At 43.4% G+C, this 15,675-nt stretch overlaps 1 protein-coding gene across 1 annotated transcript; it reads right to left on the minus strand.

Annotated features, from left to right (window-relative positions):
- Positions 1–1,504: 1,504 nt before the first annotated feature.
- On the minus strand, positions 1,505–15,441 carry LOC108920064 (probable G-protein coupled receptor 156). Its single transcript, XM_018728535.2, has 10 exons — positions 15,403–15,441; positions 14,101–14,285; positions 12,440–12,567; positions 11,986–12,121; positions 9,026–9,136; positions 7,208–7,333; positions 6,921–7,016; positions 6,154–6,390; positions 4,221–4,382; positions 1,505–3,118 (listed from the first exon to the last, which is right to left on the minus strand). The coding sequence occupies exons 2-10, from the start codon at positions 14,215–14,217 to the stop codon at positions 1,895–1,897; spliced, it is 2,337 nt and encodes a 778-aa protein (XP_018584051.1). The 5' UTR covers positions 14,218–14,285; positions 15,403–15,441; the 3' UTR covers positions 1,505–1,894.
- Between the last annotated feature and the right edge of the window lie 234 nt (positions 15,442–15,675).

The following is a 15,675-nucleotide window of genomic DNA, read 5'->3' on the forward strand; positions in this document are numbered from 1 at the left end:
CTTGGCTTCATTTTCATCTGGGCTGTGAGTGTCAGGGGCGCAGGCAAAGTGTCCTGTTTGTGCCGTGGTGCTGCGCTGAGGAGGAGGAGGAGGAGGGAGGGACGTGGCCGTCTTGGTCCTCCGTGTGAGCAGCTGAGCTCACATTAAGTCCACGGAGAAGTGCCAAGGAATATGGATGGCAGATGTAGGCCACCTTTGAAAGTTTAATGGATGCACAGGAGGAGATGTGCAGATCGGTGTCTAAAAGAGGTCATTCTGATTCTGTGAAACGGCTGCTTCAGAGAGAGGCAGAATTTTTAATACATTCCACACATCATAATATATATGTAATTATGAAAATATTTTAAATGGTGAGGAAGAAGAACTGAAATTCAGCAGGAATAATCACATTATGTTTTATGCTTTTCGGGATATTGCATACGATGTATTGTATAGGCTTAAACTGATTTTCAGAATAGTTTTTCATGTTTGAAAGACAATAAATATATACTTCTTAAGTAAATGGAGCTTAAGCAAAGTGATTTTAAAATCTAACATTTTCTGAAATATTTTACATATACTGTTATGACATGAAATGATGAAATTACATTATCTATGTCTTTTTCTGTCCACTACAAAAGACCTGATTGTAGGAATTAGAATCATTCCTGACCAGAGGAGAAATGTACAAAAATACGCATAACCAGCCAAAAATATCACAGTGGTGAAAATAAATAACAATGTACATATGTAATTTATTCACGGTATTTACAGCACATGATCAAACGTTTCCCAATAAAATTCAAACCAATCTTATTTTTTTTTAAATGTAGGACAGAGCTATGAAACCCTGGTCCTGAAGAGCTGCTCTGTATGCTGGATTATGCTTTACAGCATCTCATAATTGCTTTATCAATGTAACTGTTTTGGTTGTAAATCACCTCTCTGAGGGTTTCAGGTACACATAAGCTGCTGAATAAAATTAGTTTTCTGGCAAGCTGGATTGCAGCCATCCAGGACAATGACCATGTGTATTGTAGCATTTGCTCTCAAAAGTCATAACTTAGTGATATAAATGGCTGAAATTCACATATTGTGGATGTAATAAATTAAGATAAGGAGTTAAAATAAATTAAAGTAAAATTTATATACAGGGAGGGTCTTCAAAATAAAGGAAAAAAATCTATGCAACAGGATTGCCAATGCTAAATTTTAAATTATGAAAACGGGAACAGACAGAACCTTAAACATAGCGAGGCTGTCTATTAGGTGCCTTCTTGGAAATAAACAAATACTCACAAAAACAGTAGCAGTGCAATCAACAGTATTAAAAACAGTACAGTGCAGTCAGTTTGTAAATATTCATGTAAATTCCATAATACAAAGTGTGAACTATATTTAATTAAAAATAATTAACTAGCACCAAAACATTTCTTAGTGCTTTGTGAAGGAGTTTCAATAAAAAAAGAGAATACCTGGCTATGCAAAACAGCATTAACAATGTGCAGCCACTTCATTAATAAGACACCATCACAACGGATAGCTGACGAAGCCCTTCGGATGGCTTGGGCTGGATTCAGGATGTATATGGCACCACATACAAGGAATCTAGTTACTCCTTTCAGACATCTCTCTCAAGGAGAGAAGTGGCCCTGCTTCAGTAAAGCGTAGATTTGCAATCCGCCAAGGAACATTAAAAGGCAATTGATGAGTAAGTGCAGTAAAATGCGCACTGTCTTACCACCAATAATTAGGTCCAAACTAAAGGAGTGTTTCTGATCCCTCCCAAAAGCTATGAAGTGACTGCACTAATGTCAGGTGTGGTTAAGAAATGCCTCCGCCACTTACAATACATCTGAAATGTACTTCATTTTTGTATTTGATAACTGACGCATAGAATACTGCTGGGGCAAGCTCAGACAAATGTAGGCTTGAGGTCCTCTTTGAAATTCACCACTGGATGAGTGACGTGACGGTAGTTTTTTAAAGGACCAAGCTCACTGTCAGAGGTTTCTGAGGAGGTACTTTCCATGGACTCGTACTGTCCGTGGGAGCAGGCATTGCAGTAAGGCCTGTGGTAAAAGCAATAGTCATCATCAGAGCTGCTGGACTCTGAGTCTGAGTAGTAGTACATATCACCTTCTGGTTTCCAGCCTTCTAGAAGGCACTTTCTCCTGATGGGTGAGCTCCTGGAGTCGCAGCCTGAGAAAGGCGTGACGGTGCAACGACGAGGTGCTCCACGGTGGTCTAGTTTCGCAGGTGTAGCTGCTGCCACTTGTTCTCTGCAACAGTTATGTTGCTGAGGCTGAGACACAATGGCATCAGGCTCTGCTTTACTGTCACCAGCACCTTTGCATCCCGTGTGGGGCAGGGATAGTGAATAGCAATATGCAGGAAGCCCAGCTCTGGTGGCACGAAAGGGGGGCCTCCGTCTTCTCATAACATATGGGGAGATGCTAGGATAGTAGAAGCGGTAGGACAACTTGGGTGAAGGCTCCTCCAGGCTGGCACTGCTATGCTCTTCCTCCCACTTGGGGGACCTGAGGGAGACCGCATCCACACTGAGATCCAGGATGATCTCTTGCAGCTTCTCACTGCTGACAAAGTTGCATTTGCCTCCCAGTGTTGCAGTCACCTGTACAGAGGGACTGATACCGGTTGTTACTTGGGGCAATAAGTCTGTGGGATTGTCAGGGGGACAGCCACCAGCCCCCCGCAGCGTAACATCCATTAAGGCCTCTCCAGACACCGAAAGCTGTGTGGAGTCAGGCGCAGTTTGGACGTTACATTCCATCTCCTCAGTGTCACTCTTGTAGTTCTCGTCGTCAAGACGAAAGCCTGATTTCCTGTCTATATATTCAGAGTCCTGTGAAACATGACTGTGCGCACTCTGTCTGTCTCTCTCTGCCGTGAGAGAAGGAGATGAAGGAGGGAATGGCGAACATGTGCTGACTGTTTCCAGCAAATGAGCAGAGGGATCTGGTTGTTGTCCCACCTTCTGCATGAAGGAGGAATTGAGGTTTGTAGAAGAGGTGCCTACTTCTTGGTGTTCCAAGGAGCTGCTAGCTGACATGAGCTTTAGCAGTTTGTCTTTAGCACTGTTGACTTGCTCCTGTAAGCTGTCAATCACAGCATTCTTCTTCAAAGCAGAAGAAAAAGAGCGCTTTAGACATATCCTCGCAATTCTAACCAATGTGTGTACTAGAGTGTTAATGAGGTAAGTCAGTAGTTTCTACTAAAGTTAGAAGAATATCCTATTTATACATTTTTAAATACAGATCTCTGTTTCACACAGTTGATGTAGTGCTGGATAATCTCTCCATAGACAATGCTGAATGTAGTAATACTGGACTCAACTTCATGGCCACATCAGTTGTGATTATTAGTCCCATACAGAAATAACATAATGCAGTTTTTTTCTCTTTTTTTTGGGGAAAGGGACTGTTTTAAGTCAACCAAAGGAATTACAGCTGATTGCCATTTGCTGAACAAACTTTTCCCTTGTGCACAAATTCCTCAGCCTGAGGCCTGTAAGATATCTACACTGAGATATGCACAGTGTTTCCAGCTGACCTATGTGTTGGAATGAATTTCAGTGCTTCATTACTTATGTGGACAAAAATGGGTAAAAGAAAAATAGAATTTTCAAAAATAGTAATTTGGTCTGTCTTGCCACCCACTTCTTATTTGTCTGGCAGTCACTCAATTTTTATAGACCTAAGATCTAAGAAATTCTTGACTAAAAATTAATGTAGTAATCAGACAATGACAAGTGTAAATGCTTAGCTTTCTTTGTTTGAACTCTATCAATGTTTTCCTGTGATTTACTAGGTAATCTCTACACACACACACACACACACACACACATCTACATGCTGTTTAATCTTATTTCACATCACTGTGGTATTTCCACATTATTTTATGATCCACTGCATTGATTAGAAATGAAATCATCATGCAGGGTCACCCCTATTACCTAAAAACCTGGTCTGAAATAATCTACTGTGTGCTGACTCGGGGCTTTTATTCCGGTGTGTTGTGTTAGCCTATAGAAGGCCAACAAGTTTGTTTCATCATTCAATAAAACCACAGATTGTAAATCTAAATAGAAAAGGATGCAGTGCTTTAACAAAGCAATTACAGAAGAAGGAGTGAAGAGGAACATTACTACTGTAATGTTGTGTGGACACATTCTATGACACTCTTGAGTTAACACCTGCCAGGTGTCCCATGGGCTTTACCTCCATGAGAAGTCTCTTCATGGAGTCGTTCTCCCCCCGGAGGTAGAAGATCTCATCCTCACTGTACATGGACTGCAGGCTCTTGCTAGGGCTGCTGAAGAACTTAGCCATCTGACTGGAGCTCGGGTTCGACTCATCCTCAAACTGCTTCCACTGGGTCAGCTGACCATGGTGGATAGAAGCAGCAAAAAGCACCCACTTTTCAGTAAGTTTCAGGCTTAGGGAATATACATTTCAATAGCTGTTCCTGGCACTTCTACCAGTGTCAAATCTTGCCTTTAGTTCTTTGAACCCACACACCCACAGTCTGAAACCGCTTGTTCTGAGCAGGGTTGCAGTGAACCGGAGCCTAACCCAGCAACACAGGAGGCAAGGCTGGAGGGGGAGAGAATACACCCAGGATGGGACACCAGTCTGTCCCAAGGCACCCCAAGAGGGACTCAAACCCCAGACCCACCAGAGACCAGGACCCAGCCAAAACCACTGTGCCACCACACCCTCTGTTCTTTGAACTGTTTTGTTAAAAAAACAGTTTAACAACAAAAATATAGTTAATGCTATATACTGCATATTAAATCCATCAATCCATTACTCCATCCATCCATTATCAATAACCGCTTGTCCATTGCTGGGTTGCAATGGTCTGTAGCCTATCCCCAAAACACAGAGTGTAAAGCAGGGTATACCCTAATCAGGGCACCAGTCTGTTGCACAGAAATCACACACATGCATTCACTCTCCCACATGCACACAGTACAAGTCATTTAGGGTCACCAGTTCACCTAAAACACTTGTCTATGGGAGGAAACTAGACCAGCCACAAAAAGAAACCGACATGAACACAATGAGAACATGCAAACTCCACAAAGAGTGAGTTGGATTTGAACCCATGTCTGAATGCACAGCCCAGAAACTCTGACACACAAACACCACACCCTATACCCTGTACACAGTATTTTAATATCAACTGTCCTCTAACTTCATCTCATCTAATAATTTGTATGACATCACTAGGGCTTTTGCTGTTTTCCTCGCTCGAGTCACATCGTTTATTCAGTATTAAAGCAGAACTACTTTAAATACAGGTCACCGCTCCTGACATTCCTATTTCTACTAGTCAGGATGATGAAACAACAGATAACAACTGCACATTTTGAGACTTTCATTTAACAGAACAGTGAGGTTTGTTTACATGGTGATTAAGCGATACTGGGTCAGACGGCTGAAGAGCACAGGCATCACTGAACTAGGACACCTGCGCGGGACCTATGCGGGACCCTCAAACAAGGGCTGTCTCCAGTCCCATCCCCTGTGAGCCACTCTCTCCTCCGGCCTGACAGAAACAATCAAAAAAACGGTCCCTGAGTGTCCCTGTTTGCCCTTTGAAAAATAAAGTGCCCAGGACCACATTTAACAAAGGCTATTCTCTACATTCACATTTGCTTTCTACACCACTCTCTGTTATTGACTCAGAAGGGAAGTATCTAAAATGAATGCAGTTTGCTAACTTTTACAGATTCACTTCCTCCTGGGAAATAGGCAATTTTCATTAAACTGGTTTCTCAAAAAAGGAAAAGCCAGGGGAGCCTGGGCATTTTGGAAGTCCTAGAGCCTGGAACTCTTATAAAACTGTATTCGCAGGCCCTCTGCTTCATCGGTGGTGGCCAGCTGCTGCCTGGCGTTGTAGGAGAAAAGGTCGCCCAAGAGCCTGAAGAAGATGGTTGTGAGGCAGGTTCACAGATGACCCACACATAACTGGGCCCAGCACCTCTAACACCGCAATGATATGTCAACATGACCCACAAAGGGTACATGCTGCTGGTGTGCTTCTGGCTGCTCATTTATGCTGTTTCAGCAAATCTGCTCTGTCAGCTTGCAAAATAAACCTGGACGAGCTATAAGCTAATGCTGTAAGTTCATCGTATTAGCTCACCTGGGGCACAAAGAGCAGGCAGTTAGTGGTGAGCGTGCAGATGAAGATGGACCCAGAGATCACACTGTACACTACATTGGGCCAAGAGTACAGGAGCCTGGACACGGGGATACTCAGAGCCACGGACAGAGTGACCAGGCAAACGGGAGCCATGATGGTGAGCGACTGGTTCACCGGAGGCCAGCTCACGTTGCTTGTCAGGCCTGCTAAGTATGTCCCATACAGAAGCACACTGCCCTGGGAGAAAGAGGGAAGACCAGAGAAAATGTGTGTTTGGGTGGTATGCTACAGAGTACATTTACTCAGTTAGCTGATGCTTTTCTCCAGAGTGCCTTACAATGTTAAGATACCTATTTATACAGCTGCGTAATCTTACTGGAGTAATTTTAGGGTAAGTACTTTGCTCAAGGGTACTACGGCTGGAGGTGAGGCTCAAACCTGTAACCTATGGGTCCAAAAGCAGTAGCACTAACCACTATGCTACCAGAGTAACCCGAAAGGAAATAGCAAACAAGACATTTGTTGTCTACTGAATTTAGTTATATGACAGAGGTGCCCTTGAATCAAACTGCATTATATACCGTATGTAAGTGCCAAACATGACAAAAGATCTGTGTGGGACCAAGTGAAAGAAAGAGAGTGTAAATGACTGAGGGGTAGAGAGATGTCCCACGCATAGAGCTAGGGCCAGCGCCTCTCAACGACTGAGGGGCCCCAGAACATGGTCTTTAGTAGTGCGGCGTCTGTGTGGTGTGTTTCTGATTTGCCTTAAGTGCAGAAAGGAAGGCGATCCAAATGTCGGTGTAGAGAGAGGAGCAGGACTCATGCTGCAACAGGGAGTAGGACACATCATGCTCCACCACCTAGGACACAACACAGAACATGCCAGAACATATGAATCACTGCTATATGAGTAAGCGAAAAAAATTAATGAAGGTTTTGACTTTCAATATGTTTTTGTACTCTTATCATAAGACACATAATCTGATCAGCTGCATTCAGTAATAGTGGCCTGAGGCTGGCTAACTATGAAGTATGTGGTGCTGAGCTGTACCTGGACCGCAGCTCTGATGGACTTTATACACTGGACTGGGTCAGTCAGGCTCCAGGTGGTCAGAACCACAATATCAGCGAGAATGAGCAGGGCCACAAGACCAATCAGCTGGATGTCCCTGATGATCTACAATCGGAAGACAAACTACCCATGAGTACACTTCCAGCGCGTAGCACCACACGGACATGAGGAGCTCGACACAGCGCACGACGCGCTACAGGTGCTGACTTCTCCTGGCAGAAGCAGGACTCTGTACATCTGTAAAAGTCAGCTCAGTACTCATTGCAACAATTACAAACGGTTTGTCATTTGCAGTGCTGAGAACTAATGCTGTTCAGCTGAAGTCCTACAGTGGTGCTGCTAGCTCCTGGATGATGGGAGGAAAAAAAAAATAAAGAAATAAAAAATCGCTGGCAATGAAAGAGCAAATAACACAAAGTAACAGAATTAGCATTTTCCATTCTGGTTTGTTACATTACACATACTTTTGGCATTAGTTTGTAATATTTATCAGTTTTTAGAAAAATATTCCACATTCTTGAAATTAGCAAACTTTGGGGAATTCTTGCACCAGGTTCCAAGCACTGAATATTCCAGTACCTTTTATTATCTGATGCTTTCTAGAATGTTCTGGTGTCTTCTAGAATCTTGCAATGGCTGCAAGGTGCCAAATTAAACCAAACCAACCTAAAACTGACACTCCGGAAGAAATAGTTGTATTTTTGTAATCAATAAAGTTTAATCATAATCAAAAATCAACATAACTAAGAACTTCAAAAAATCCTGTTGCGTTGTGTAATCCAAGTGTCGTAGCACAACGAAATTGCACACATAAAATTATTGAATTAACATGATTTCCAGGAATCACTTCTTTGCAATATAGGATTCTGCCCTCTTAAGTACTTAAAGTCAAAGAGCTTCTTTCATACACTTCTCAACGTCACATCCCTCATTGCATAGCCATTTTCAACAGGTAGATGAAGGTCTGCTTCCCTTTTGTAATACTCATTACATTGATGCCCTCCAGGAAATGAGTTTAATTTCAGTTCCACCTTTCCCTGTTCTCTTCTCATTTTTCCTTACTCATGTGTGCAGCCCCTGTCAGGCAAGATGAACTACGCAATCGGAGAGAACCGAAGCACAGTGGGAGCTGCAGGATCCTCACATGGGACACTGCCTCACACTTTCTGGCTGTTGTGGGATGAAATATGGATATACCCATGCAACACAGAGAACTGCTTTTATGTGACTGCATCCATAACAATATGACAATCTGGCACAAAGCATCATATTATGGCCATATAATGGCTTCCTAAGATTGTATATGGAAGAATAAATATACATAATGTTACATAATGTCTGACTGATTGAATATGTGGAGAACCCTGGAATCTGTTATTCAAATGAAAAACTGTGGTGCCTTTCATGTTCTGCTTGCTTTCGCTCAGATTTTCAGCACAGCCATGGGGGAGCCATGTCCTTTCACGACACAACCTATTTTATCCCATTTTTTGGTCTCAAAAGGCTGAAAGTTTTTATTTTTGACCAGATAAAAGTGAATATATTAAATGCAACTCTGCCACAGTCATTTAAGTTCATGGCAGTACAGTATGGTTAAAAAACCCTGGTGCTTTAACCCATGTACTGTACATAAAGTGTCCTCACCTGAACCTCAATCCTGCCTAATTCTAAATACAGAAATGATATAAAATGTAGATACTTGCAAGGCCTTAAAGGCTAATAAGAAGAATCAGACACAATCCCACATGTATAGCTCTTGAAGAAGACAGAGAGAGGCAGAAATGAGGGTCTACTTACCACCCTCTTGTCAGGAACACGCTGGGTGAAGACCCTGTATAGTCTCCATGTTTTCCCCAGGATGGGTCCAAAAACCAGGGAGATACCAATGCACAGGGTCCATATCCGGGCCTGCAAAACACGGCAGCAATGTCACTGTGACCCCAGACTCTCAAGGTCAGACTTCTTGAAAGGAACTGGACATGCCAGCGTTCGGCACCCAACCCACATGGGGAGACGACACACCGACAGCCACGCACAAGCAATTCATTAAGTCAACACGGTTCAGCCCTGACACATGGAACGTGGGCACGGTGACACCTGTAATCTTTTTGGCATTGTAGACACGCTCCCATGGCACCATGCATTCCATGTACGTGAAGAAGCTCTGTGCGCGGCCACTCAACGGCTCATAAATCAATCGCGTCACATGCGACAAGCTCATGATTTATTGGCTTTTCTGGAAACTAACCCAGTCCAGAAAAAGGCCAGGTGGGTGAAAGAAGCTTCCTTTCAGAATGACTGACAAAGATCTGGCATTCTTAACGGCGAGAAATGTACTGGCTTCAGAGCAGACCGCAGAACGTGGCCAAATGAAATTATTGCCATCTTTCTGAAAACAGCAAATCGATAGCGTTGTACAGAGACCACATCTGACACGCAGCACTGTGCTGATATGGGGCTTTTCTTGGACTTAAGGGCTTTGCTTGGTGAGTCAGGTTCTTCTGATAAACAGGGAACATGGATTCTGATAAAAAAAAAATTAAGCTGGGCAGCAGGTAATGTCGTGCTTAAGAACCCAGATATGTAACGTGAAGGATGTCATATCACATCCCAGGATGAGCTCAGCTATAGCATCTTTCAGCAGAATAGACAACTTCTGCACTTACTTGAGGAAAATGACAGGCTCTTTTAAATGAGCAAAAAATGAACGTGCATGAAAGCACCCTTCAGATGGTGTGTGTTCACAGCTCATACTCCTCTGACATCAACACGGTGGCGCTGCAGTGACACTACAGCATTCCCTGTCCCGTGCCCTCCACAAGAGTGACGACTTCAGGGCAGATTCCTAGCTGCAGTCTCTCTGTGCCAAACCTGCAGCCAACCTCCTAACAGCTGGTAACAGGCCTGTGGTTGCAACCAACTTTCATACACCATGGCACCAGATCTCCGCTACATGGTATTGCGAGGGGGCAGCAGGGAGGTAGGTTTCAGAATTCGTGCTGCTTCGACTAACATTCCTCTAAATAGCCACAGCGTGCACACAGCAGCTAGTCAGACACAGTAAACTACAATTTATAATAACTCAAGAACTGAAACAATACAAAAACACCCTATCATTGTGACAAAAACCTCCCATTTTTGCCTCCTATACTTCAATCATTTCCAGGATTTCCAAGATCAAAACTAAGGAGCAACAATTAATTTTATACTGCATGACCTCCTCTAGGGTGTGAAAGTATCTAATCTGGACAGTCCTCCAGCAATGCACTGTTAACCTGCAAATTGTGAAACTACTAAAGCCAAGGGGCCTTTGTCCTTGCAGCTCTGTCCCTCAGATGTCACACCTTCACTTGCACGTCACTTTGGAAAAAAGCATCTTTCCTCTTTCCTTGCTCTTTCCTAAAGCCATTAGAGCACTGAAAAGTTGATGGCCACTCCGGGACTCAGAAGAAGCCACGCTGCTCTCTCCTGTGCTCTCCAACTCTCTTATAAACCCTGTTATACTTGCTCTGACACTTTTTAACTCAAATTATACTGCATTCATACTTATTTATCTCTAAATCACTATATCTGCAACTTATCCTAGGGACATCACACAACATAGCTAAATGAATGCGAATTACCCTCAGGCATCACTGGCTCATGTTATCTTATTTGTACTTATCATCATGTCTGTATTGAATGATCACATTAAGCGTAAACTATGTTTACTGTGTGGTGCAGCCCTAGACTGATGTCCTCAATGTTACACCTGAATCTGCCCAGAGAGTACGCTGTTCAACTGTGTATAGTGAAACGAAAAATAAGCATACACTTAGTAAATACACTGGAAATAAACATAAACTCGTAACCTAAATGTCCAACAGGAAAGTGTGTGCATGGTCTGCGCTTGTTATTTGCCCGAAAAATCTAGAGTACTTGATGACTTTCTGCATTTAATGCACATTTTAAAATGTCACAATTCAGTCTCCTTTCAGCTAATTCTCAGTTAAAAGGCTTCCAGGGAAACTCTCCGGCACTTACTGCAAAAGTCACAGCAGGGTACATGCATGTGGCATTCCGCAGGAACTGGGCTATAATTAATATTTTTAGGAGCTATACATTTGTCAAGATTTGCCAAAGGGTGCATGAATTTTTGTGGTATAAGCAGTGTACAACTGGTAGTGTAGCTGCTGCCTTTGGACCCAGAGGATGCAGATTCAAATCCCCCTTCCAGCTGTAGTACCTTGAGCAAAGTACTTACTTTAAATTGCTCTGTTAAAACTACCCAGCTGCATAAATGGGTGAAGTACTGCAAATAGCTTAAAACTGTAAGTTGCTTTGCAGAAAGCAAAACAAGCTAATATACAACACTTAGTATATTATACTATATACAGTTCTGTGAGTGAGTGGACAGAACTGTAGGAAACCTGTGTTCCTTGAATTGTGTGCTGTGTCCTATTAAGAACATTTCATAGTGCCACATAGGCACCTTGAGCATTCAAACTGCATCCACATCTCTGTGTTTGTCAGTCTGTTAAAGTGTAGCAGCCTTTTTTTAAAATAAAAAACACAAAACATTTTATTTCTGATCAACTTTTGTGTGTTTTCCAGTGTCACTGAGGTGCAGTGTGGAATCATTGATGTGATTCAACTTTGAGTGAATGTGAAATTTACAAAAATATGCACGTCTGGATTTCTGTGTGTCTGTGTGCATTTCTTCTGTGTGTGTATGTCTGTGATTGTGTGTGTGTCTCTCTGTGTGTCTGTGTGCATACCTGCAGTACAATCTTAGGACCGCTACCAGGCAGCAGTGCCTTGTCCTCAATGCCGAACAGGAAGCCACTGCTATAGGTCAGTATACTTCCACATATGGTCAGTATGTTCAGGTTGGGACTGGACATCTTGACGATCCTGAAGAGATTAGCAAACAGACTGGACAGGTTGGAGTGGGAATGAAGACCCGCAGAGCGTGAACATTAATGTTGCCAGTATCGGGACTGAATTCACTGGAAAGAGGGAGAGATGCAATAAAACAGAAAGTTACGATAAACAAATTGTGAAACCCAAATAATGAAGAATTATTTCTAGAGAGGTAAAATACACAATCAAATCTCATTTCTGTAAGGAGATCTACATTCCCAGCAAGGCGGATTATGACAGTCATGTGACATGAGCAGCACGTGGCCTTCTGGCCCTGTCGGATGGTGCGGAGAGGCCTAGCTGAGACACCTGTTGTTCCTGCAGCGTAGTGTGAAGGCCAGGAAGAGCAGGGCCAGCAGGATGCCGGAGGAGAGCAGCGTCCACGTAATGGCTCGCAACACAGGGGACAGGGGCCTCGGCGGGGTCTCCAGATTGCCCTGCACCACAAGACAGAGGAACACACAGCTGCTGGTGAATCACGGTCACCCAAAACATAGACCACAGCCATGTCTGTGGGCCCTGACCCCAATATATGGGAGGAGGGAAAAATAACGGAAACACCACATGAAAAAGGAGTTTGACACTGAAGTCACAGCATCACAATTATAAACACAGCTGCAGAGGCGAGTCATATTAGGATGCTTGACAGTTAGCAGTAAGCGTCGGCTATATAAGAGGTCTGCCAATCAGCACACAAACAGCCGCTACATGTCACAAAAGTCCAGACTCAAAAATTACCGCAGAACTGAATCTGAATCATTCTGTGACCCAGTCTAAAAAAAAAAACCGTGCATTGTCAGTTTTACAAAGCCGGAGTTTATGGAAGGGTTGCCATTCGGAAACCGTCTGTATGCAACTGAAGGCTTCTCATTCTGAAGAATGAAGTTCAGTACTTGTATGACGGCATTCCTAGAAAGACTGAAGCTCTTCCGAAGGTAAAGGTTCCTTTACTTCTTATGAGTTCTTGATATTAATATACTGTTCAGTGTTTCTGTTACTGCCTCTACCCCTACATATCCTAGAGGACCAGGATATCCCATTGTCCCTTGTATTGCACATTTAATGTCCCGGTAGTTTACAAGAACAAAGAGACTCTGAGCTAACTATAGTTTCAATATTGTCTCCACATCAGAGATTTCACATTAAAACAACCCAGTTACTGCAAACTATGTTGTCTGCTTTCACTCTGAGGCCTCCTCTCCAATAAGATTCAGTATTTGTAAGGAACACTGGTAATTCTATATTGTAACCACAGACTAATAAAGGAGGGTAAGCATGAAGACAGTTTTAGAAACTGGATGCTGAAAAGGGAGGTTTTCAAAATAAACAAAACATGCTTCAGGATTCAAGTAAATTTGTTTACATGTTTTTCCTCTGTCTAAACACTGCTGATGTTTAGAAAAGTTTCACTGCTAACTGCTGGTAATGTTTGTCTTTTGGCTGGGGGAATGTGCACACAATCAATAACCTCTGCGGCTGACTGAGAAATTATGTGTGTGCATCATCTGGGGACAGCCTGGAGGGGCTGAGAAAAAGGCCCACGCAAGGATGGTAAAATCTGAAAATTTTACTTTCCAGGTACATCCCCTTAAAAAATTACAGTGGTGAAAGGTTATCACCATATCTATTCATTGAGCTGACATATTAAATCCAGATTGATTTACAGTGTTAAGCTACTTATTATTACAATTATACAGCTCGGTAATATTACTAGAGCAATTTTAGCGTAAGTCCCTAGTTCAAGGGTAGCACAGCTGAAGGCGGAATTAGAACCTGCAACCTTTGGGTCCAAACGCAGCAACTGTAACTGCTACACTACCACCTGTCTCAACCTCTACCTGTTAGCAGGTGTGATGAGGTTACACAGACATGAGAGTCAAAGAGGGACCCTGGAATTATAGACAAACATACAGTAAACGTTGTGTTTATATAGAAATGTGTGTGTGATGGGGGAGAGCGTATGTGTTTACAGTAGCAAGGGCACAAAGATGCTGAAGGGGCCCCCAGGCCTCCCGGCTACTGATCCAGGGATCCAGCAGGCATCCTCTGGAGCCACACTCCACACTGCAGTTGAGGCCTGGCTCCATGGTGGGCTCTGGCAGCTAGCCTGGTCTCACACACTCATCCCCAACGTGGAGGACCCCCGTTTGCATCTCTGCAGGAGACGGAGAAGAGAACATATGCAGGACAACTCAACGTGCAGCACAATGACCAAACAAGCAAAGCAAAAGTATATTCGCTGTTACACTCTGATCGAAAGGAGAAAAGATGAACCAAGTAAGAAATGTATACTCGGCCGATGTTCGCACACTTCAAGGCCTGTCAGCAAAAGTGTTAACATGCAGCAGAGGTGATCGGAGCCTTTCTTTGTGACCTTCTCCCTGTTAGCCCCATATCCAAAGAGAGCATTACTGATCACAAGAATCCAGAACATCCAGCTGCTGTACCCTCTGGTTCATTCTCGTGTGAATTCTGCAAAGTAGAAATTATGCACAATTTTTATTTCCTTTGTGCAAGCATGCGGTATGTTTTCCTGTGTTGCTCTTGTTCCTGCCTGTATTTCTGAAGCTCTGTTTAAAGAAGCTGGTGTTTCCCACACAACACTTCCTCTTCCACTCCATTTGCCAAACACTTGTTTTCTCAGGCTGCAGTCGGTTGTTTCAGTTGAAGGGCAGCTCGGCAGCGGGTCCTCCACCGTCTTTCCCACACAAACAGTGCTCACCACAAGAGGGAGGTCTTGCTAGTACTCGGTTAGAGTCCATAGAAATTCCTACAACTTCAGTAGTTTCAGTGATGCCAGCAACACCTCAACAGAGGATGAGATAGTGTAGTGCTAAGTGCTGCTGCCTTTGTGTCAAAGGTTGCTGGTTTGAATCCCACCTCTAGCTTTAGTACCCTTCAGCAATGTAATTGTTCCAGTATAAATTACCTGGCTGCTTAAAGAAGTAAGTAAGTGTATACGGTGCTGCTTGGAAGTCTACGAACCCCTGGTGTCCTTTAGTTCGACCACAAAATAGTTACTTAATGAGAAGCGAGTCTCACGTGACATAATAAGTGTGTAATGACCAGTTCCATGTGTTGCTTTAGAGGAAATTGTGTGTGTAGTAGAAACACTGCAGGTGCAAAAACAAGTAAAGCCCAAGTTGCACTGGTTAAAACCCAGTAAGTAGAATCAGGCGTGTACATCATTGTCATTCATTCATTTTACAAGTTTAAGATTTAAGGTTTACCTTTTATACGTTTATTTTAATATTTTACACAAGAATAATTACCATCCAGGGGGTGCGGTGGCGCAGTGGGTTGGACCACGGTCCTGCTTTCCGGTGGGTCTGGGGTTCGAGTCCCGCTTGGGGTGCCTTGCGACGGACTGGCGTCCCGTCCTGGGTGTGTTCCCTCCCCCTCCGGCCTTACGCCCTGTGTTACCGGGTAGGCTCCGGTTCCCCGTGACCCTGTATGGGACAAGCGATTCTGACAGTGTGTGTGTAATTACCATCCTTATAAGGTTCACATGCTTTCAGGCAGCACTGTAGCTTAACATTGTGAGC

The sequence above is a fragment of the Scleropages formosus genome, chromosome 14 (assembly GCF_900964775.1).
Source record: "Scleropages formosus chromosome 14, fSclFor1.1, whole genome shotgun sequence".
NCBI lineage: Eukaryota > Metazoa > Chordata > Actinopteri > Osteoglossiformes > Osteoglossidae > Scleropages > Scleropages formosus.